This window comes from Priapulus caudatus, unplaced genomic scaffold (assembly GCF_000485595.1).
Source record: "Priapulus caudatus unplaced genomic scaffold, Priapulus_caudatus-5.0.1 Scaffold36, whole genome shotgun sequence".
Lineage (NCBI taxonomy): Eukaryota > Metazoa > Priapulida > Priapulimorpha > Priapulimorphida > Priapulidae > Priapulus > Priapulus caudatus.
This window is the reverse complement of record NW_014577097.1, coordinates 724,025-748,101: the sequence shown is the minus strand read 5'-3', so window position 1 is coordinate 748,101 and position 24,077 is coordinate 724,025. Positions and strand designations below refer to the sequence as shown.

General features: G+C 42.9%; 2 protein-coding genes and 2 long non-coding RNA genes across 4 annotated transcripts in view; 2 read left to right on the top strand and 2 right to left on the bottom strand.

Annotated features, from left to right (window-relative positions):
- Positions 1 to 6,918, top strand: part of LOC106818235 (3-oxoacyl-[acyl-carrier-protein] reductase FabG-like) — a 20,125-nt gene extending 13,207 nt beyond the window's left edge. Inside the window, exons 2-9 of the mRNA XM_014822962.1 lie at positions 2,396 to 2,535; positions 2,940 to 3,035; positions 3,190 to 3,328; positions 3,634 to 3,674; positions 4,013 to 4,082; positions 4,778 to 4,814; positions 5,592 to 5,655; positions 5,881 to 6,918. Of these exons, the coding sequence (XP_014678448.1) occupies positions 2,396 to 2,535; positions 2,940 to 3,035; positions 3,190 to 3,328; positions 3,634 to 3,674; positions 4,013 to 4,082; positions 4,778 to 4,814; positions 5,592 to 5,655; positions 5,881 to 6,039 (746 nt within the window). The 3' untranslated portion in view covers positions 6,040 to 6,918. The remainder of the gene's footprint in view (positions 1 to 2,395; positions 2,536 to 2,939; positions 3,036 to 3,189; positions 3,329 to 3,633; positions 3,675 to 4,012; positions 4,083 to 4,777; positions 4,815 to 5,591; positions 5,656 to 5,880) is intronic.
- Positions 6,919 to 9,209: 2,291 nt separating this feature from the next.
- On the bottom strand, positions 9,210 to 9,749 carry LOC106818265. The gene is made up of 2 exons (XR_001395176.1): positions 9,351 to 9,749; positions 9,210 to 9,318 (listed from the first exon to the last, which is right to left on the bottom strand). It is a non-coding gene; the product is annotated as an uncharacterized LOC106818265 (long non-coding RNA).
- A 5,423-nt stretch (positions 9,750 to 15,172) lies between these two features.
- On the top strand, positions 15,173 to 16,457 carry LOC106818270. The gene is made up of 3 exons (XR_001395181.1): positions 15,173 to 15,301; positions 15,653 to 15,776; positions 16,044 to 16,457. It is a non-coding gene; the product is annotated as an uncharacterized LOC106818270 (long non-coding RNA).
- Positions 16,458 to 17,318: 861 nt separating this feature from the next.
- LOC106818254 lies at positions 17,319 to 23,375 on the bottom strand. Its single transcript, XM_014822979.1, has 2 exons — positions 23,342 to 23,375; positions 17,319 to 18,469 (listed from the first exon to the last, which is right to left on the bottom strand). The coding sequence occupies exon 2, from the start codon at positions 18,467 to 18,469 to the stop codon at positions 17,993 to 17,995; it is 477 nt and encodes a 158-aa protein (XP_014678465.1). The 5' UTR covers positions 23,342 to 23,375; the 3' UTR covers positions 17,319 to 17,992.
- Positions 23,376 to 24,077: the final 702 nt, after the last annotated feature.

The following is a 24,077-nucleotide window of genomic DNA, read 5'->3' as shown; positions in this document are numbered from 1 at the left end:
GGCGATTCGGGGGGTTCGATACGAACCCCCCCCCCCCCGAGCCCCCCCAAGCAAAAAAAATTTTTTTGGAAATTTGCAAGAATTTACCTTAGGTCGCTCCATTTTAGTGTAATAATTGCAAAATCTCCATCGTGCGGAGGGGGTGAACAGTGAACACCTCCCTCCCACACCTCCCCCGCTCGGTCGCTTGGCTCTCTCGCCTGGTCGCTTCGACCGAGGCAGGGGCGTGTACAGGGGGCGGTCAGGGAGTCCGGACCCCAACCTTGCTCGCCAGAAAACGCATCTGAGGGGGTGTATTTTAAAAATTTTCTGGGGAGGGCCCCCCACACCCCCCCTTCGCGTGCTCGCAACTATGGGTTAAGTTAGACCCCCTGCTACAAATCCTGTAACCGCCCCTGCCGGCAAATTGCCAACATTTTGAAAAACGAACCCCCCCAATAGAAAGCTGGCTACGGGCCTGTAGTATAGTATAGTATAGTATAGTAATGCCTATAGTAGGTATAGAGCTAGCTAGCATACGAGCTATTATAGACTCGTATATAGTGCTAATAGTAATACCAGTACTGGCAGTAGGAGTACTATAACCACATTACCACCATACAGTACTCACTTTATATCTAGGCTGTCTATGGCTCTAGTACTATAGACCGCGTACAGTTGCCGCTGGCAGAGCTGCAACTGTACGCGGGCTATAGTACTAGAGCTAAGCTGTCTATTGCCATTGTGCCTGTAGTTTGTGCTATCTCTGGTACAGGCGGTGACTAGTGGTTCACTGGTTGTAGTGGCACTGGCACTAGCACTGCCACTAGCACTGTGGTCACTCAACCCACGCACGCATGTCACATGCACGCACGCACGTTTATTCGTGGTATTATTGCGAGTGATGTAAGTCCGTGACAGTGACGGATCCAGGATTTCAAGGAGGGGGGGTGAGAAACAGGTGGGGCGTATGTCACTGTCAGTTATGACTTATGTTCTCCCCCAGAAAATTTTGAAAATGTCGATTGCAGGAGATGGTATTTGACGCAGGCACTTGGAGTGTTTCAATAAAATATAATGCTAAATAAATACGAAATCTATTTACTACCAAAGTCTTAATGTTTCTATACTCTCTTTCACCTATTATTGCCGACAATTTCTTGTAAATGCCATCCAAATGCTCATGTGCAACAAACGCTGGCGGCGGCTATTGCTCACGCTGCACACTGACACTGAAAGAGAGTATAGAATTAGAAACATTAAGACTTTGGTAGTAAATAGATGTCACATTTATTTAGCATTATATTTTATTGAAACGCTCCAAGTGCCTGTGGTATTTGAGGCACTTTTGAGTACATGTACAGCCTTCATTCTGACTACGACAATTCTCTTTTTAGTAGAACAATTCTTGCGCTTGCAGCGTGGCATTGATTGATGTACAGGTGGGAGTGAGCATTGTTTAAGTCACGCTCATTATTGAATATGTGTGGGGGTTGACCACCGCTGGGATAAGGGCAACAGCAAAACTCTTTCTTGGAATTGTGGAAAAAGCTGCAAAAGGGTTGTAACCTACTTTGCCACTCAATTACATAATTTAACCCATGCATCAGGTGCCGTTTTGTTCAGCCACGCGACTATTATACATGGCAATAATCAATTGGTATATATACGTGTGTAAAAATATTTTTAGTCCACCAGAGGGGGATGGCTAGCCACCCAATCCACCCCTCCCCCTCCTAAATCTGCCACTGCATGATCAGTCTTAATTAACAAATCTGAACATGTATTCCAAGTTTGTAGAGCTATGTTGTCATGTCAAATTAAATAATTCCAATAATCAACATGCCATTAACATGTGATCATGTAAATATATCCAATCTACTTTAATTCAATTATTTATATTGATGGGTTATGCAGAGATGCCAACCACTACGATTTATCCGTATTTTATACGAATTTCTATTCCTTTTGCACCACTACGACCAGTTTGTATCAAACTACGAATTTCACTGTGATCGAAAAAAAAAATTGGTGGTCAATTATTGTCATTTTTTGTCAATTTATTGTCATTTATGACCCTCAGAATGCAGGAAATTGCATCTCAGAATCAAAAAAATTTCCGGGGGGCATGCCGGACCCCCCTAGCAAACTCGGGTCACGTAGTGCTCGGGGCTCGAACTACTAATTTGATGGCCAGAAACTACGGATTGCTTCAAATATATGTTGGCATCTCTGGATTATGGAGATTGAATAACTGACTCTACTGCTAGTTGCGTGCGTTTTGCACTGTAGGTCGGTACGTAAAAGTGTCATGTACTTGGGTTTGTTAAATGTACAGTATATTACTTATATTATTAGCTGTAATAGTTCATTCAGTTCAAAAGTAATGTAAGGTTGCGCTGTTATTCCTCTATAGGAGCAAGCTCGGGTATTGGAGCAGCAACAGCCATTTACTTTGCATCCCTTGGTGCTAAACTAGCCATCACTGGCAGGAATACAGAGTCCCTCGATGATACTAAGCGGAAATGTATAGAAGAAGGACTAGCAGAAAATGAGGTTTGTCTCTGTTCAAACAGACCTGTATAAAAGATTTCAATTCATTGTAGGCCAACCCCATGAAATGATATTTGAGGTGCAGTTTAATGTAAATGTGAATTACATTGTGTGTATTTTGAGATGTACAGGAACACATACATGTGGTCTACAATATAGAATAACATCACAATTAACAAAGCATTTTTTATTGAATTTGATTATCGTTAGAGACAGCAGTAGGCTAAAGTTGTGGAAGTGTGGTATGAAATTCTTGAAGAATTTTTTGATGCATCATTTCATAACTCTAAAATTATTAATATTAATATTAACAGTCACTAAATGATGAACAATGCGACACCAGTCACCTTATAATAACAAATAATTAGTTGCCTTTTGTGTAACATAATGCAAACGTTATGTTCTAGGTGTTCATCAGTGCTGGGGATTTAGCTGTTGATGCAGATCTAGAGAGAGTCTTTGAAGAATGTGCTTCATATTATAATAACACTCTAGATGTCCTGGTATGTATACATATAAAATTATTTTACTACACGTAAACGTTGTATCCACGTGTCTGCAATTAAACTAACTAGTAGAGTTTGTTTGAATATGAAATTTGTTTTTTCCCATCTTTTTACTTTCTTCGCTTTTTTATCTCTTCTTTTGGTCTTTCAGGTGAACAATGCAGGAATAGGTGTTGTTGCTTCCTTGTTAAACACTACCATGGAGATGTATGACAAACAGATGAACATCAATACTAGATCAGTATTCTACCTGACAAGACTTGCTGCTCCATTACTGATTAAATCAAAGGGTAAATAGTTTTTGTCAGCTGAGAAATACACATGCAATGGCAACCATGCACCAGACCTGTTTGTTAGATCAATACTTCTACCAATAAAATTGATTGTGTATTATACCACTGGTCGATACTTAAAGACATTGAAACATATTGGATCCATTTCATAACCGGTTTTGTTTTTAGTGCTTGTTCAGTTTTTGCAGCTGCAGTTATAAAACGTAGCACATCATTGAAAAGCAAAATCTTCCACAGATATAATTGTAGCATTTCAAACTTAGTTATGTGTGTTGTTATAATATTTTGTATTTACTTTACAGGAACAATAGTGAATGTTTCCAGTGTCAATGGTTTGAGATCGGTAAGTAGGCAAAATTGTCCGTAAAATTTACGTTAAGATCATGTGAGCCACATGTTTTAAATCCTCATCATTTAATCCTTTTACTATATTTTCATAATTATTTATAATGCAAATTCTTGGCAGGTGCCCTCTTTCTATTTAGGTCATTGTTTGTTCTTAGTTGTAGGCTCCCGAACTGTGCATAAGTTCTTACCCGTGTCACTGTCTTTATCAATGTGGGGTTGAGATCTGATTTTGACGTTTTATTGTTGAGTGTATTCACTAAATGAAGTCGTACATTTATCTAGCTCGTGTATTTCTGTATTTCATAACCTACATGCGTTTTTGCCATATTTCAGTTCCCTGGCCTCACTGCGTATTGCATGTCGAAGTCTGCCATAGACCAGTTTACTCGATGCACAGCTCTAGGTAAACACTACAAGCTCGTTGTGCTCATCTGATTGGCTCTGTTCAAATCAGTTAAACAAACAATAATTAGAAGTCTATTATAGTCTATAGAAAATAACCTAGTAACCTATTTTTTAAATGGGGTTTGGACAAGTTGTTTAGTTATTATTCTTTGTATTTTGATGAAAGGTAACCGTGTTCCTGTGACAAAGCTATTTGTTAGAATTGTGTGTTCTGCAACAAACACTGTAGTGAGTGTAGATTTACATGGTCCTGTCTGGCATGCATGCTTTTTTTTCAGATTCCAAAGGTACTTATATTACAAGGTGTAGAGTATATGTTGTACAGAGCATGCAATTAGTGCAATGCATAATTAATTACGGTTGAAAGCAATAGAGTTTTACATGCTCAACATTAACCATTTCTGTGGAGTTTCTTCTAGATGGCAAAAACTGCTAAATATATTATTTATTCATTAAGTAATGTTACCTCCCAGTTTGCATCACCCAGTAAAAACAGACTACAGTTTGTTTTGCTTACCAAACAGCCAAAGTAATGTTGTTTTATTACGGCAGTCAGCGTTGAATGACATTAGAAACATTTACACACCTGAATTAAATGTGTTGTATACGAGTCGCTGTCACCTAACGTAATTCATTGTTATATATATAATATAGTCTGGATTTATTTTGGTATTCATGCGTAATTCATTTCAGATCTAGCAAGTACTGGAGTCAGATGCAATGCTGTAAAGTAAGACACCATTATTCGTTGGGGATTTGTTACTTGCTTACCCTATTCAGGGGCGGATCAAGGGGGTGTGTCCGGGGTCCGGACCCCCCCCCCTTTAATTTCAAAGTGCCCTAAAAAATGTCATCACAATTTTTTTTAGGGCCAGTTTTTCTGATAAAGATTTACTTATATATATATAAATTTGTTATAAAAACCTAGAAATTGGCAAAGAGGGACCGGATCTGATAAACTTTTGCATTCTAGACATCAAAATTATTGCTCAGATGCTCTCAGAATGCACCTTTTTTTTTTAATTTGGTGGAGGTCCCACAACCCCCCCCCCCTCTAAAGTCCCCTTCGGCAGCTTTTTAAAACACCAGAAAAATTAAGCAGGAAAAGGTGCTCTTTATTTCTTCCTGGACACCCCCTTCCAAAAATTCTGGATCCGCCCCTGCTGTTATATTATCAGAAGTAAGATAATATACCCTATATTATGTTACTCCTGATATTATGTGTAACTGAAGTATAGACAGTTTAAAATTCTTTGATAATATCCATAACTACGTGTTATGTGGAGCATTTTTGTTATTATGCTAATCGTACACTAAACTCCCTCTGTGTCATAGATTTTGGCCAAACGTCAATTAAGCATATTAATTCTAGCACATCCTGCTGTGCATTTCAAGACTGTAACGTTTCTGTTTTTCGTTTTAACATTTGCCAGAACCGCTGCGATAATTTTAATATCATAGTGGTGGGTAATTTATTTTTCACATAAGTGTGAATTCTGTTTTTCAGTCCTGGTGTGATAGTTACAGATATTCACAAGCGAGGAGGAATGGATGAAGTAGCGTATGCTGCGGTAGGTAACACTAAAAACATAACGTGCAAAATACAAATATATATATATATATATATATCATCAAAATAATACTTTCTCTCAATTAAGTCTTTCTCTTTGTCTCAATTCTTTCACATGTATAATATTCTATAGAATATATAGGTAGCAATATCAATATACCACTATTTATAGAATCTGTTGTTGTTGTTTTTTTCAAAAAAGAACCTGGGATCTTTTCTATTACAGTTTCTGGAAAGGAGCAAGATGACACATGCACTGGGGCGAGTTGGTCAGGCAGACGAGGTTGCTAAAGCAATCTCATTTTTTGCTTCTGATGAATCTTCATTCATTACAGGGGCGACCCTGCCTATCGATGGAGGTAGACATGCCATGTGCCCACGTTAATGGTGTTTGCTTGCATTCTGAGTATTTTTATGTGGGGTTCTATGCTAAAAAGTTATACCTGAACCACAAGAAGTATAATCATGAGCGTAGTAGGAGTTATGATGAATTATTATGAAATTTGTGACATATACTACTTATTTTCACAAATTCGTAGGTGAAACAAATTATCTCTACATCATTAAAATCATCAATATTTTTGGTAAAGATGGTATAAGTCTGTTGATCAAAGAAAGGTGTTTGCAAACAAGCATATGAATGAAATTGGTTTATTTTCCTTGAGATGCACCTAATTTTGATCTTTCACTTCAAGCATGCCAGTTATGGTTTTCACCATGTTTTTCCACATAGTATTTTAGGCCCCCAGCTACGCATTTTTACTTTAACCACTGTGGGAATAGTATATGTACCTGAAATGCGGTAATTGATATGTACTTGTATAAGAAGAATTGCACAATGGCATCTTCATATAGTTTTAAGTTTGACACTAGATTGTGTTATTACTGTTTGCAGTAGCAGGGTTATTGCTAGCTCTAGTAGCTCTGCAGGCCTGCGGCAACTGTACGCGGGTTATAGTTACTAGAGCTAGGTTATTGCTAATGTGTGTCACATCATCGATTGCTTTGGCTGTGGCTTTAGCATCTTTGTAGCTACTCTATAAAAAAATTATGTCACCATTGATTGCTGTGGTACTTTTATACTGTGTTTTTCTACTGCTTAGTTTGATTTGTTTTTATAACGATTACTTCTGTATGCACGTTCAAGTGCATATAGTCTAGTGTAACAAAATTTGATATGGTAGTCAATGTGGAAATTGTGATTTTGTATGTAGCATTTGACTTGGTAATAAAAATGGGATTATTTATGTTAAAACAACAGCGATTCGTTCGTTAGTGTTTTTCTTTGTGCATATTATATTTATAACCTCCTATTTAAGAACAACTTAATTTACCATGTTGCCGTAATGCGGATTCAGAACCACTGCTGTATATTTCATGTACCGTGTAATTGCTTGCAAACTTGTACTGTTTTGTACTATCAACAGCTGTTTTGCATTAACGTGAGGCGCCACCATCCAATGACAAGGAAATGCCAGAGCATATAAATCAACTGACTTATATGCTCTGGAAATGCTGTTGAATTTTGAAATCATAGCGGCATCTAGTGTGAAAAATGATTATAAAATGCGCATATATGGAATAACCCAGAGGAGAGAGAAGAAAGTGCGGCAGAGAAGAGAGAGGAAGGCAGAGAGGAGAAAGTACGGCAGAGAGGAGAGAGGAAGGCAGAGAGGAGAAAGGACGGCAGAGATGCGCTCACGCACACACGTCGCACACACGCGCTAACGCACACACGTCACACACACGCGCTCACGCACACACGTCGCACACACGCGCTCACGCACACACGTCGCACATACGCGCTCACGCACACACGTCGCACACATGCGCTCACGCACACACGTCGCACACACGCGCTCACGCACACACGTCGCATACACGCGCTCACGCACACACATCACACACACGCGCTCAGCACACACGCGCTCACGCACACACGATAAAAAAAATCGTGAGCCCCCTTAGGTCTTTGCCCCCCCCCCAATCCAAAACTGCTTCCGGCGAGCCTGGATGTATTGTGTATATGGATATATGTATGTATTTCTATGCGGTAAGTGCCCGCTAGATGACCTGGCTGAAATGCGTGCTAAAATGTTTAGATAACATCTACATCTACATCTATATGGTTACGTAGATAAGAAGTAGCTCTATACTACTAATAGCACAGACTAACGGATACATAGTCTAACATCCGTTAGTCTGTGCTAATAGTGGTACCTATAGCACTCGTTGACACTTCCTGTGACAGATTTATTGTGGCAGTGTCAATGTGCAGGAAACTTTCCATTTTAGTATTTAAGAATATTTCACATATTTCAATTATAATCGATAGACAAAATAGCAAACCATAATCATTTCTTTGGTGGAGTAGCATTGTGGTTGGGTTTATGAATTTGTGTTACTTATAACACAGTGCTGGTGCTAATAAACATGATCAGTGGTTACAGCAGAGTTACAGTTAATATTTGTTGCGTTTACGGCTGCATGATGGCGCCAGGAGTCATGGCCATCGGCCTCGATCGGCCTGAGCCTTTCGACAAGGAGAATAGAAGTTGTTTACTTTAGACCTAGTAAATTAGTTTAACTTGCTTAGGTGATCTGCGGATTCATAGTCTATCGGTGTGGTAACGCGATCGAGTGCAGTTATGGCGTCATTGAGAGGCAAAGTTTGCTTGGTAACAGGTAAGGCCCAGTGCCGTTGTTGTTACTCTGTGTGTATTCATATTTACGAGGACATACAGTGTCATACTCTTACTGAGATGTAGCTCTAGGTACTATAGCTGAGAGGGTCTATGTCCCCCGGGGTACTGCCGGAACGTACCCTGGTAGTGGTACTATCTAATATGCCGAACCGTACCTCGCCTACTCCACTAACGAGTCTAGGGAGTCGCCTACGCCTACTCCCTAACCCGAACCCTAACCCTAACCCTAATCCTAACCCTAACCTGTAACCATATCAAATAGTGACCAGGGTACGTTCCGGTTGAGAGAGAGAGAGAAAGCGAGAGAAAGGGAGGGGTAGATAAAACTACACAAACATCATTATCAGTCGTAACTGATCCGTCATCCGCCTTTCGTTGTCGAATTTCATATTAATTTTATGCACATAAAATATTTTTTCAGTGCCAATCGCGGCGCCGTAACCGGATAAACATACAGAGGACACGGAGAATCGACACGTTTTCAAGGCAACGTCGAGCAGCGAGCGATTCAGTGGTTACCGGTCTCCAGTTACACATACCACGAAATGGGTAGAGCTATACGTACACGCCTGATGCGACCTGAGTTTGGAGATACTATTCATACTGATTTCATCCCGTAAAGTAAAACGTCTTCTTATGTAGCTCCCCGGCATTTCGTCAGTTCACAGATATTGAATTATTTGACTGGTCAGGGAGATGCCAATGACAATGACGTCACGACAAGAGCGTATTTTCACCGCAAGTTGTATTCTCTTTAGAGAGACGCCATTCGTGAAGAGCTATGATAAACGCGTTGTTAACAAGCTATATTCTCTTTACAAACATTTGACTTCCATGATATATTTCCTTAATTTTTATTATTTGAATGTTATTAGAGGATATATTGGTTAAATTAAAGCATGAACGCGTGATTAAAAGCTTTGAGTAAAACCACCAATGTATATCAATTGTAAATGGAACTTTAAAACTAACAATAGTGGTTGTAAAACACTTTTGGCCTTATGGTAAAATAATTCATCGGTCGGCCTTTTATAAACGAATGTCGTTATAAATTTCATATATAAATAATACATTGGATCTAGTTAATATTCCACTCAGTCACTGATAAGTCATGTTTCTGAACACGTCCCCCGTGATTTTCCGCGTATGATTTGTAGGCCCCTACGCCTGCGGGCCACTGTCGGAATGTGTATAAGGCCACTGCCTATCTGTCTGACCTTTGCAAAAAAATTGAGTTCAGATGTTCCTGACAACGGTCCCCTGATTATAAATTCACGTTTTTATATTTATTATTACATATATTATAATTACGTACATTTATTACGTATACGCGCGTGCGTATTAGCACATGCTTTCACGATTGAAATACTTTCTAATAAATATACTCGTACTAAAATTTTCGAGGTACTTTTTATATGATGGCGATTATGTAAAAGATGTGCACAATAATTTGTAAAAGAAAGCTCTACATATTTCAGTAAAGAGTCGAGTGCTAGGATAATACAGTGCAGTGAATCACAGTGGTGGGAATCTCCGCATGTAGAGTACAATAAACTAGAGCAGTAGAGGAGTAGAGTAGAGTCCAGTGCAGTAGAGCAACAGAGCAGTAGAGCAACAGAGCAGTAGAGTCCGGCAGTGCAGTAGAGCAACAGAACAGTATTGTAGAGCAGTATAGCAGTATATAGAGTAGAATACAGTTCAATAGAGCAGCGAAGCAGTGCAGTAGAGCAACAGAGCAGTATAGTAGAGTAGAGTACAGTGCAGTAGAGCAGAGTAGAATGCAGGAGTTGTTGTTGTTGTGTGGACCTTGACCCTGACATGGCCTTGAGCTCAAGGCCATACATTTTCCAATTTTAAGATTTTCCGTGGCCTTCAGCTCAAGGCCATGGCCTTGAGTTCAAGGCCATGGCCTTGGGTTCAAGGCCATTGCATTTTCCAATTTTAAGATTTTCCGTGGCCTTCAGCTCAAGGCCATGGCCTTGGGTTCAAGGCCATTGCATTTTCCAATTTTAAAATTTCTACATGACTAGGCCAAGGCCATAGCCTTGAGCTCAAGGTCATATCCTTGAGCCATTTTCAAAATGTTTACATCACTCGATTGAAAGTCAAGTCACATGGTCATCACTCATGGTCAAGTTGTGTTTATATTTTGCCTAACAACATCGCGAAAATATCTTACCGTAGTTGACAAGATTTGAACCCGGGATTATTGAGTATCAGCCCAGCACGCTACGCTATCACCCAAACACCATTCCTTATATTCTCAGAACGAATCTATGTGTTACATTTTACTCAACAAGAGTTTGAAAATATTTTAAGAAGTAACCTCACAAGAATTGAACGCGGGACAACCCGGTCCTATTCCAACATGTTACGCACATGCCTAAACTTACAACTTCTGAGTGGTTCAGATCTGATGTGTGTGTCCGTTTTCGTTTAACAGCAAGAAAAGTCAACAAAGAAGTCATTGCCGAGCATAGATTTTAATGTGGAAATTTTCATTTATAAACGAGATATAAATACTAGTACAGTTCTTTTCATGCAAACCTTTTATGATTGATAGAACCGCGCTATATTTATTATTGTTTATACTAACAATAACAATAATTCATAATACAGTCGTTCGATGATAATTAATCGAAGCAGTATCCCTTCAAACATGGATTCACACAGTAAAATATGCGGTACTCGCCTCTGGTTTGCTTGTCCGCAAAAACGGATAGATATGGCCAAATAAACTTTTAAGAAAAACCACACTATACACTATATACTTCCGTATATATGCTTTAGGGGTAGCTAGAACTAACCGCACTACAAAATCATATATTTGAGAGCATGAAACGGAATATAGTTTTACCACCTCTAACTAATATTAAGCTACAGTGACGAGTAACAAACAGTAGATCCAACCCGCAACTGCTGGGCATCAACATCAAAGATTCGTAGGCCTACTTGTGTTTAAAACAATTTCAAAAGCGAACATTTCAGCGCGCTAGAACAAAACGCGTTAGGGGGATTTATATCGTTCTCACAGGGAAATAACCACGCATTTTATTGAGTTCACTCCCTGCGTAACAACTAACAAAATTACTAACGACAAAAAACAAACCATTAACAAATATCGGCGATGTGACGATTACTTTAAAATCGACGTGAAAAGAAGAAACACGACAGCATATCCTGGAAAATAACCATTCCAAACAGTCACTTGGATATATATATATATATATATATATATATATATATATTGGGTATTCATACGTAGTTATGTTGATAGTAGTACAGGGGATGACACGAACATATACATATGTAACTGAACGTAACGTGAAATTAACCATGTGTTTTTCTGGTGATAGGGTTAGAGCGAAAACATTTTTTCTGGTATCTTCACTCCGTATTTCTCTGTTAGAATTACTAACATTACTAAAGACACTTCCTGGCATGAGAAAACACATGAACATAATAGTGGCTATAAATAGCTATTATGCACATTGATAATAATTTAACCAGGAACCTTTCACGGAAAATTAGATTTTGGCTGTCACGTATTCTGAGATTTTCATGAAATTAAATTCGGCCTCTGATCTCACATACATAATCATTAATTATAGCATATACCATTTTAATCCAACATATGGACATGCTCCGCCCCATGTAATAATATATATATATATACATAATATAGGTACACTGCATAGAAGGATAACACATGATAAACAGCGTAGTGCTCCAGAACATATACAAGAAGGCAGCTACCATAGAATCATAGAATTTCCATTGACTAAAGCAGACAGGCATTCATGCACTGCTTATGCCAGAAGTAGAGTTATAGCACGTTTGCACATTTTCAAGGTTATATATGCCAATAACTTTTAGGCATCTAATATATTAGCAAAGGCAAGTTTTCTATTACTACTATTGTTACATAGCAATTTTACACTATTGAATAATGTCAACTGTGGTGACATATAAGAATAAAAGCAGCAGCACTATTAGACACCAGGGTTCTCCACACACCTTCAACGCACGTAGGGTCTGACACGCCTTCAAAGCTGAATCTAATTTGCAACAGACCATAAATAATCTGACATACCTCAATGTCTGACTATGCTCCGAACTGATATGTTTACCTGTGTGTTGGGACCGCTTACGAAATGCGTTAATTAGCACTTCAATTATCAACTGGCAACGACATGCCCGACATGCCTTCAGAAACTCATAGGAAGAACCTATACTGTAACACTGTCGCTTCTGTTTATTTTGATATTGTTGGAGTAGCATATAAATATATATATTCACTGTAATGAGCTACACGGACGATCACACTGTTAATGACTAGGGGCTACGTAATTGCTCTATCTTCACTGGCAAAAGAGCACTTGACCATTTCTTTGCAAATGCCGTATTCATCTTTCACCAAACATTCCATGTCTGGGTATTTTTCACAATAACTAACTAATAACTGATAGCAGTCAATGCTCTTCTGAATGCACTCGATCCTTTTGTGAACATTGGAATCAATGACTTTCGCATGCATGCACCACATGTAGAAGTAAGCTATCAGCACCAGATAAACATTATCGCCGTCAAACTGTTCCAGCATCTCGCCGTTCGAGGAACAACTCAAAATTGCGAATGCACTCGGCGCAGAGCAGGTTGATCTTCCTGACGGCGTGCGGCGACGGCGTCGTCTGCTGCTCCTCAATAATCGCCATCTTGATGTCGAGCATCTTGCCGTACGCCTCGGCGATTTCGTACGTCAGCTGCCGGCAGACGAGCAGGTAGTGGTGTGGGTTGAGCTCGCCGAGCACTCCCCGCAGCGCGTCGACGCGCTGCTTGTGCATCTTCGACTTACACTCAAAGTCCGACTCGAAGAACGTGAGCAGCTTGTAGAGCAGACTAGAGTCACAGGTGAGCTCGGCGTAGTCTGAGACATGGTCGTAAACTGAGTAGAATTCGCGCACGTCCGCGAGCGAGGGGTCAGCCAACTGGAATGCTCTGGGCAGACCGTAGAGATAGCATCAGTGCCGCTTCAGTGATTCTGGACCCATGGAATCCTACTGGTGACCACTGGGTGCTGGTGGCCATATCCATGCAGGAACGACTGATATTATACTTGGACCCACTGGAGAGCGCAAATGCCTCGTCTTCTCCCCGAGCAAATCATGCATTCCCCACGATGATAGCTTTCCTGAAAGAGCAAACGAAGATAGATGTGGTCGAATGGACATTGACATGCCCACAACACAGACTCCAGTAGGACTAAAACCCATGAAATGTGCTCACGATGCAATCAATGGTCACAACAAATCGGACAACTGGATACATGCTGCGACAAGTGTGAACATTGGCTTCACTGTAAATGCATTGGTATTTCTAAAGAAGAAGCTCATTTTACTGTCCATCTGTGTGATAATTATTTATAATTAAACCTGAAATGAAAGCAAACAAATGGTGGAAAATGATATTACACTGGAGTCATCAAGAGGCCAAACTACAGCTATGACAAGCCCTTGGTATGAAGGCATCTCATATAAAATATCAAGATAATTCATTGAGAAGTAGAGAAGTTGTGGCTAATAAACACACTAAAATATAGTAGTGCTCCAAAACTGCGATTTGCTCCCATACCTTGCAATAGTTTTAGGATTCCCCCAAAATCAGTCAAAATTTTATCACCATAACGCCTGTAACTCTTGATAGGGTAGAATTTCTCAATTCTGTAAACTGTGTCATGTTTCCTATGGCTATGCCCTGACCCTCAGCCACAGCCTGTGGCACATGCACTAGAAACACTTCAATAATAAAATTATGGTAAATAAACACGAAATGTATTTACTTTTAAAATCTTCATGATTATCTACGCTCTTTTCCCTATTATTGGTAATGTAGTGGCCCTAGGGGTGGCCACACTGGACTTTCACACGTGCTGTGGTTAGCACGTGTTAATTTATTTTTGTAATTTATTTGTGTCGGGACCATTTTTCGCTCCTACCGCGAAGGTAGGACGGTGATGCAGTAGCAGGAAAACCCAGAGTGAAATGAACGCAAGTCTTTAGATAGTCTTTATACAACTGATGGTTTTATTCATCATATACAAATAACATGAATAACGCTCACTGCACGTATCTCGAATATAGCGTATAGATATATATAATATATATTGCTCGTGCCACGTTTACGTTACCTCGTTAGGTGATTACACGTTTAACTTCTCTTAGCTATTCTACGGGTTAATATTGTAACCGTCTCTGTCTCTCCCAGTCGTGTGCTCCGCGGCTCGGCGCGAGTTCGTGGGTTGGCAGTGTCTCCCTGTCGTGTGTAGGCTATAGCTCCCTTAGTATAAGGTATACCTTCTCGGGCGTTGTCCTGCTCGTGGGTGGCTCTCCCTCCGATAGCGAGGAGAGAGAAGGCACAGGGGGAGAGGAAGGCAGAGAGGAGAACGAGGAAGCCAGAAGAGAGGAGAACGAGGAAGGCAGAGAGGAGAACGCGGAAAGCACAGAAGAGATAGAGGGGGCGGCAGAGAGGGGAGAGAGAGGAGGGAGAGCAAGGCAGCGAGGAGAGAGAAGAAGGTGAGGAGGAGAGCGAGGAACGCAGAGAGGAGAAAGAGGAAGGGCGAGAGAAGCACGGACGCGATGTTTTGGGTTTAAAAACATAAATCTAACCTAATTCTTTATTGAATTGTATGTTATTGTGTATCAGACAAAACGAGCATTTATTATCTCTTTAGCCTGTCAGTATGTTCAACATATATAGCGAGCATATATATAAACGAATCACTTGGACTTTCGTCACGCCGTGACGGGCTTCTTTCTCGCGAGATATATCACGGTCAGTAATTATAGACGTGGCCCGAAGCGTCTTCGCCATGTTCTCACTGTGTTGTGTCGTCAAATATTAAAGCTGTGACAACTTCGGAAGCGCATCCTAATTACAGCTAACGTGAGTAAATAAATATACAGGAATTCATGCTCAACTGACGCTTCCGTACCTGTTATAATTTCATACTTAATTCATGTTGTTCACTCGTTTAATTGCAGCATATAAATAAATTAATCAGGATAACACACACATACCTGAATGAGTTCAATTGTAAATACCCTTTTCATGCGTTATAGTTGCATAAAGATGCGTGGTTATAGTATACTATATAGTTATAGCGATAGGGTATAACTAACGGTAAAGTCTATATGTCAGTCAGATAATATCAAGAGTACATAATAGAGATACATACTCTATGCTCTCTCATACATACTCTATTATGTACTCTTGATAATATATGTCGCATCAAAGTTATTTTCAGGGTCAATCGCCAGACTGGAGGACACGGAGAATTATCACGTAACTTTCGAGACAGTGTCGTGCAACGATTGAGTGATAACCGGTCTCCAGTTGAACATACCAAGACTGGCAAGAGGTGCGCAGAGATATACGCAAGTGTTATTATATTATATATATATATATATATATATATATATATATATATATACACACAACATTTATAATATGTATATAATTATTCTCCATTATACAAAATCAGTATTTATTTCTTTAACCTGTCAGCCTGGGCAACATTGCCCGATAGTCTATATATACGAGTCAATCACCCCTGATTACTTCTCCACTCCTCGTTTCACAAGTTTATGTAAACCAGATATTAAATTCCTGCATGTCAAATTTCTAGTGCCAATCACGTCGCTGAAGGACACGGAGAATCAACATGTTTTCGAGGCAACTTCGTGCACCGCTCGCCAGTTAAGTATACCAAAAAGTTTAATTTTAACGTAGGTATTATTTATTATACTATAGCACACATATGTCATGAATCTATGTTATGAATCTGCTGGTGTTTTCTAGCATTAGCGCTATGTTGCAGGTACTAGAGTGTGTGGTATAGTGTATATATGGTATATATTTAACGTACGCTGACTATTGGGAGAGGTTATATGGGTTATTATGGGATTTATAGTGAGAATGAAAGGAAGCTATAATTAATTTGGACTAGGATATTCGCAGAATGGATTTATACAAACGAAATTTCAGAACCATTTTGTTCGTAACACGGCTGTGCCTTGTAGAGTATCTTGACCGGCTACTTGTATAAGGTGTATAGGTGTATATATAATATTAGAGAATATGACAGAGGGGAGAGAGAAAGAGGGAGATAGCGAGAGACAGAGAGTGAGAGTGCGAGGGCGAGCGAGCGACAGAGAGGTAGGAAAGCGAGAGCGAACGAACAAGCGAGAGAGGGAGATAGATAGATGGACATTCAGAGAGAGAGAGAGAGAGAGAGAGAGAGAGAGGGAGAGAGAGAGAGAGAGAGAGAGAGAGAGAGAGAGAGAGAGAGAGAGAGTGGGGTGTGTGCGCTCTCTCTCCCTCAACCGCTCGTTTGTTCGTTCGTTCGTTCGTGGCCGTACGAAGACTAACTGATTTTACTGTTGGCTCTCGGTGATTTTACTGGTTGGTCCTTATATAGGACCCTGCGGTGACGTAGGAACCTGGCAGTGCCTCCCTCTCCCGTACCTCAGGTGCCTGGCCGTTGGCACCCCCTCGCTTAACACGTGTACAGGTGATGCAACCCCCTTGGTCCAGTATATGTCCGAGCGTCACACCCCCCTGTCTGCCACGTGCTCGGCTGGCGCCGCTCTCTCGCCCGGCGCGTGTACGTGATGGCGAAACTCCCTGATCTCCCACATCTGGTAGCCATGGGACCCCCTTCCCCGCGCTTGTCTGTGTCGTTGGGGAAAACTTTCTACCTGTTGCTAGGGGAACTTTCTATCTCTGTTGCGGTTGAACTGGTCTCTGGTTTGTATGACGTCATCCCCCCTGAAATCTCCACAACTCTTCACCCCCACCCCCCTGAAATCTCCACAACTCCTCCCAACCTTTCTTAGTATCTGCCTTCGGATACCCCTGATCTTCCTCCCTTTATATCATATGTCATATTCTATGGTCTTCATCTCATCTCATTATTGTTGTTACGAGTTGAAGCTAGGGTTAGTAAGTGGACGCAAGTAGACACTGTACATAGAAATGTTTTACCACGTGAAAGTTTTAATAACCATATAATATCTCATCGTTGTTACCCGTACAATCGTCTATTGCAATATTCATGAAACTATATATATTTTGCCTAATAATTAAATCATCTCTATATTCACAATATAATATTCACAATGTGTATACGAAAAAAAAAATCGCCTTGGTTCTCAACAGTTCCCTGATTACTATATAGATACTGGATATAGGTACTATATATATACTGGACTCCTCTCCCTCGCTATATATTTATGCACATAAGCCTATCTATTTCTACCCCTCCCGGCCAGCTGTTCCGCTCCCCATGCTATCGTTCTCACTATTAGATGGGCTGAGGAGTAAATCCTCGCGTAGCTGTTTTATCTTTTCCCCTTCCTCTAGCTCCTCCACCTTCCGGCTTAGTCGCCCTATCTCTTCGTTTGCCTCCTCCAAGCTTCTGCTTAACTGTTGTTCCTTCTCTCCCTCAGCCTCTCCTTCTTCTCTCACTCTCCCCCTCTCGCATCGTTCCTCCTGGCCCAGTTACCGCTGATAGTTCTCCTCCTCCTCAATCGCTCGCAAATTTGTCCTCAGCTTCCTCCTTCTCTCCGCTAGCCGTCAGTCGCTCCTTGTCCGCCTCTCTTGCAGCGGCTCGTGTCCTTGCTGCCGTGGGGTTTGTTGTACGGGCGTTACAACACCCAGCAGGCACTCCGGGCTTACTATGGGCTGCCCCTCCCAGGCATATGGGAGGCTCAGCACCTCCACATCCTCCGGGTGCTTCTCAATATAGCGGCGCCAAGGTGACAAGTGTGCCCTGGCCTGCAGGCGTCGTTGCTCCTGCGCCTGCTTCCACTCCCGGTCCCGGTTATATCCTGGGCGTCGTGGCATGTCGTTCACCCGGGAGGAGTGGGTCTCGCCGTGCCTCTCATGTTGATGCCGGCGCATCCGATGAGGATCGTCGATTTGGTACCGGCAGTGGGGGCACTGGGGTGTGCGGTGGCATGATCGTGACGATCGGCCCGGCCTGGGTGTGGCGCTGCCTTCGCCTCCCGAGATTGTCTCACTGGGTTCCACATGGATCTCCAGTATGTCCATCTGAAAAGAGAAAACTTTCTTGCCTGTATTCTGTGTGGATCATACCTTCCTTACTGGGGCCCTCCCCTTATAAGTCTAGCCGTTGAGGCGGCTTCCTGACTCTTCCTCCCCTCCTCACTGGAGGGCTCGCCGTCGTTGGTATTTCCTCGTCCTCTCCCCCCGTCGGCTTCCTCATCATCATCCGGAGCGATTTCCTCCCATATAACGTGTTCGTTGTCCTCCACTTGTTCTGCTGGTTTGGCACTTCCTCCCTCCGTCGATCTTGATGGCGCCTCTGAATGTGCCCTCCTCCAGTCCAGTGGCGGCTCCTCCGTTCGATACGGCTTCAGGTAGTCTATGTGGACCACTTTCTTTCTTTCCCATTTTATTCGATAGAGCAGGTCACTGATTCTGTGAAGTACTAGGTAGGGGCCTTGCCAACCATGTCCTAGCTTCCGTCGTATCCCTTGTGGATACCAGTACCACACAAAGTCTCCATCCTTGAATCCAAATGGTTTTACGTTCTTATCACAGCCCTTCTTTTGTCGCTTCGCAGCTTTCTTCATGGCGCCTCTCGCAAAATCGTAAGCTTCCTCCATTACTTCTTGTATCCATCGTACGTATTCATGTGTGCACTGCCTAACCGCTGGCCTTTCCGGGGGTGGTCCCACCATTACGTCTATAGGTAAGTGAATCTCCCGTCCAAACATCATGAGGTTCGGTGAGCATCCTGTAGATGCTTGTGCAGTGGCCCGATAGGCCATCATGACGAAAGGCAGATGCTCATCCCAGTCATCCCTGTACTGACTCACAAATAAGGACAGCATTTGTTGTAACGTGCGATTAAATCGTTCGACTAAGCCATCTGATCTGGGATGATATGGCGTGGTCCTCGTTTTTTCTATTTTTAGGATCTCGCAAACGCCTTGAAACAGCCGAGACTCAAAGTCCGGTCCTTGGTCGGTGTGAATCTGATACGGCACTCCATACCGGCAGATGTATTCCGTTACCAAAACGTCCGCCACGGTATACGCTTCTTGGTTGGGAATAGCGAAGCACTCGGTCCATTTAGTGAAGTAGTCACAGACAACCATAATCAATTTGTTTCCCTTTCCAGTTTCTTCGAGTGGTCCCAGGATATCAATCGCAATTCATTCGAACGGAGCTCCCACTTCCTCTCTTCAACCCTTTTCCAGGTTTTCTTTTCGCGCAGACTGTGCAGTACTGACACCACCGTTTAACATCTCTCGTATAGTGTGGCCAGTAGAATCGTTGCTGAATGCTAGCTCTGCTTCGTTTTTTTCACCCTGATGTCCTCCCGTTCGATGATAATGCAATTGTTGAAATACCTCTTTCCTCAATTCTGCAGGTATTATCAGCTGACGGATTGGATGGGTTGGTGTCACCGGTGTCTCCCACCGCCGATACAATCGTCCTTCGTGTACTTCCAGTTGGTGCCATTGCCCCCAGTATGCTTTTGCTTCCGCTCCCATTCCTGCGATCTCAGAAAACTCAGGCCTATTTGACGCCGTTTCTACTCGTTCCTTGAAGAAGACGATGACAGGATCCCTGTCCTGTAATCTCTTAATGTTCTTGGGGTGCCATATACCATGGTCCTCCCCCTCAACCTCAGGGTTTTCTGTACGATCCTCTCGCCCTTGATTCCCATCGATCATGACTAAAACGCGGCCATGTTTCTCTTCATCCTTCCATGAAGAATCATCAGTCCTCCCATTACGGTTGGGTGGTTCATCTCTCCTCTCTTCCCTGTCTTCCCCATCTTCTTCCTTCGGAACGGCCGTCTATAGTCAACACAGAATCTAACTCCTCCGTCCTTTTAGTCACTAACACAACTGGTGAAGCCCATGGTTCATTGCCAGGTTCAATGACTCCTTTCTTTAGCATCTCTTCAATTTCCTTATCCATCTCTGCCTGTCTATCGAAAGGAACTCGGCGCGGTGATTGCTTGATCGGTCGAGCATGTCCAGTATCGATCCTATGCTTAATGATACTCGTTCTTCCTAGGCCATCTCCTGGTCCAGCAAATATATCTCGGTAGTTATGCACCGTTTTAGTGACTCGGCTTCGTTTCTCTGGCTTCAGCCTCGCATCTGCTCTGTCCAGTAGATTCCTTAGGTGGTCTTCAAGCTGTCCGGGTGCTATTCTATTCAGAGTGTTTACCCTCTCCTGTCCCTGCATCGTCGCTTCTTCCTCGATGGGCTTCATTTGTCCCACTTGTTGATCCTCCACCAGCAGGACAGGCCTTTTCCCTGCGTGGCTGATGACGAGTGGTACTTTCATCACTTCTCTGGGGAGCACAGTCTCTTTCAGCTGAATTCCCCGAGACTCCAGCTTCTTAAATTCTATGCTAGGTATCAGTCTCATGTTCTTGGCTGTGGATACATTCGCATCAGCGTATGTCCATCCAGGAACGCTAGAGTCGATCCCTGGCAGTATCTTAGTAGTTTCTTCTACGTAGACTGGTCGACCACCCTCTCCACCTATCCAGCATCCTTGAATGTCTTGCCCATTCAATGACAGCATCCCTGAAGCCATGTTGAAGATCACATTGTTTGGGACAAGGAAATCAAGCCCTAATATCCCATCCAGATCTCCTAATAGTGCAACCATCAATTTTTTCTTGTAGATTCGCTCGGCGATTTCGAGGTGGACTTCAGTTTCTCCAGTGATTTCCAGCAGATCTCCATTTGCCAGTTTTAGGCCACTCTTTCCAACACTCAATTGCTGTTTTGTATGTGCCTTAATTTCATTAAATTTATCTGCATTTAATAGCGTAGCACTTGATCCACTATCCACGAGGAATCTCATTTCGTGTCTCTGCACCTTTACTGGCACCCTCCATGTGGGATGCAACTGTATGGATGCTGTTGAAAGTGTTGGCATCCAGCCCTGCTCTGCTGTGATGGACTTCTTACTTTCATTTTCTATAGGCTGCATCTCCAGTTGTTCGTCGTCAGTTTCCATATCTCCAGATTTTTTATTTATTTTATTGAAATTGAAGTGAGTAAGTCGTGCTTTACCTCTCTCCGCCTTGTGATGGACCAGGTCACCGACCCTATGCCTGGTCCTTCCTAGTTTAATGATTGTTGACCACGCGTTCCAGTGGCATTTGGTAGGGTGGATTTCTTGATATCGATGTCATGCAGTCTCTGCGGACAGGCACTATGCATATGTCCGTTCCTTCTGCAGTAATAACACTCAATGTTTCTCATCGGCGCCATGTCCTGCTGTGACCGTGCCATTCCTCTCATAGGTAGGTATGGTGTGCCTTGACCTGACCCTTGACCTTTCCTCCAACCACTGTGTTTTCATGCAGCCTCCCCCGACTCTCGATTTCACCCCTCATCTTACCCATTGCTTGCTTTAGATTCCGTACCTCATCTCGCAGTTGGTTAAGCAGGCTTGATGTTTGATCTATTGGCTGTACCACAGCTCGTACATGGTAACTCCTGTCTGGTGGCGGCTTCCTGCTATGTACAGTTTCTCTCGTTACTGCTTCAAACTGGTCTACGCGGGTTATAGCTTCATCCATTGTTTTCGGCTGTTGAAGGAGTACGTAGCGCTGAATCTCCGTATCTCCCAGACCTACCAGGTACTTATCGATCAGGATCTCCTCAAATTGATGACCGATCATTCCCGGCTATGCGCGATTAAACAGCTGTCGCACGACGGCTCCGTATTCTTCAGGAGTTTCTTCCCCTCTCTGGTTCCTGTTGCGTAACTCGCTTCGATGGACGTGCTTCCGCTCTGCGGGGTCGAATCTTCGTTGCAGGCAAGAAACAATCTGTGCATAGCTGGTTCGCTGTGATCGAGGCATTTCAATCATGGCTTCCAATGCTTCGGCTTCCAGACATAATCCCAGCTCTATGCACCAGGTCTCCTCTGGCCAGTTGTTGTAGGTAGCTGTCATGACAAATTTAACCAGGAACTGTTTTAAAGCAGTTCCGTCTCCTTTCCGAAATGTTGGCGCCTTCCGTTCCTTTCTAGGTGTGCTGCTATGACGTGGCATTGTCGGGCGGGAATCGTCCCCCATCCGTGTGCGCTGCTCTTCCACGTCGTTAGAATAGGCAGATATATCATCATTCTGCTCGGCTGTATCCGACTCTTCTTTCTTCGTCTTGCGTGACATGTTGCTGTAAGCAGGCATTGCTTGTCCGGCTACATGTGGAGTTTCATTGCCGTCCTCCTCTGAGCCTGCCCTATTCTCTCGCGTGGATTTCAGACTACATCTGCTTCGTTGACTGACTGGGCTACCCCAGTTGACTTCGAGGCTCTCCCTAGACCCTCCTGCATGATGCGGGGTTGTGTAGAGCTGCTCCTCGTTTTCTATCGGGCTCTCCTGTCCGGTAGCGTCTAGTGCTCTCCTCCCACCTGTGCCGGTACCGTTAGAGTGTAGATCAGCCGGTGTATCGAATATCAGAGGTGATCCTGCTCCCCCTCGTGCAATGACTTCGTCCGCCGCCCAGCTCAGCTGTCCCGCGCGTGATAACGCATCACGCTCGGTCGTTGGCGGCTGCGTTCTGTTATCACGTTTGGCCGCTGCCTGCTGCGTTCGTACAGGTTCTACACGTACTGGGCTGGGAGTGAAGCAACTTCTCAGCCTCGCCACTAAGCTATCCATTACTATACTAAACTATAACAATTTCACTCTGGTATTACTCTCTTCTGCTACTATTGCATGCGAAAATCCCATTACTATTGCATGCATCATTAGGTGATTACACGTTTAACTTCTCTTAGCTATTCTACGGGTTAATATTGTAGCCGTCTCTGTCTCTCCCAGTCGTGTGCTCCGCGGCTCGGCGCGAATTCGTGGGTTGGCAGTGTCTCCCTGTCATGTGTAGGCTATAGCTCCCTTAGTATAAGGTATACCTTCTCGGGCGTTGTCCTGCTCGTGGGTGGCTCTCCCTCCGACGGGGTGTGTGCGCTCTCTCTCCCTCAATCGCTCGTTCGTTCGTTCCAGCGAAAAAAATACACGGGAGCAGCGAGCGATTTCGCTCCCGTCAGCTTTCAAAGCGCTCTGGTAACAACAATTACGGAAGATGAATTAAGGAACAAATTTTGGAAGATACGAGTAAAAATCGCTCCTGTGCCGCCGGCAGCGTTCGAAATTAGTTCCGACCCAGAGGCCTGAGCACACCAAGTTTTTGCTTGGGCCACCATCTCTACAAAACTGCCGGTCCTCCTGACCGGCACTATTTCCCCTCATATTACGCTGAAATACTACGGTTATCGCAATGGCAGTTTAGACAGACTTCGTCATTTCTCAAGTTATTCAAGTTGAATTTATAACTGCAATTAGTGCACGCTTCTGCCAAAGCCATTAACTAGATTGTTTCCATTCATCAGGTATTTGCCTGGGGCGAAGTTTTGCCGTATTTACTTCTGTACGCTCGATTGCTCGCCGCTAGTCAGATTCCCCGCCATAAGTCAAACAAAGTTTCCGGTCGATCGATAACGAGGCTCGCGAACCGCTGGCGCGGCGCTCGCTTACAGGCGTTAGTGTAGCCGTGCGGAACATAACGACTGTATTATACAGGTTAATCAAACATGCACTTACCATCGCAATCTGCGCTCTTCTTCTTTCTTGGCATTTTGCAAAATGGCG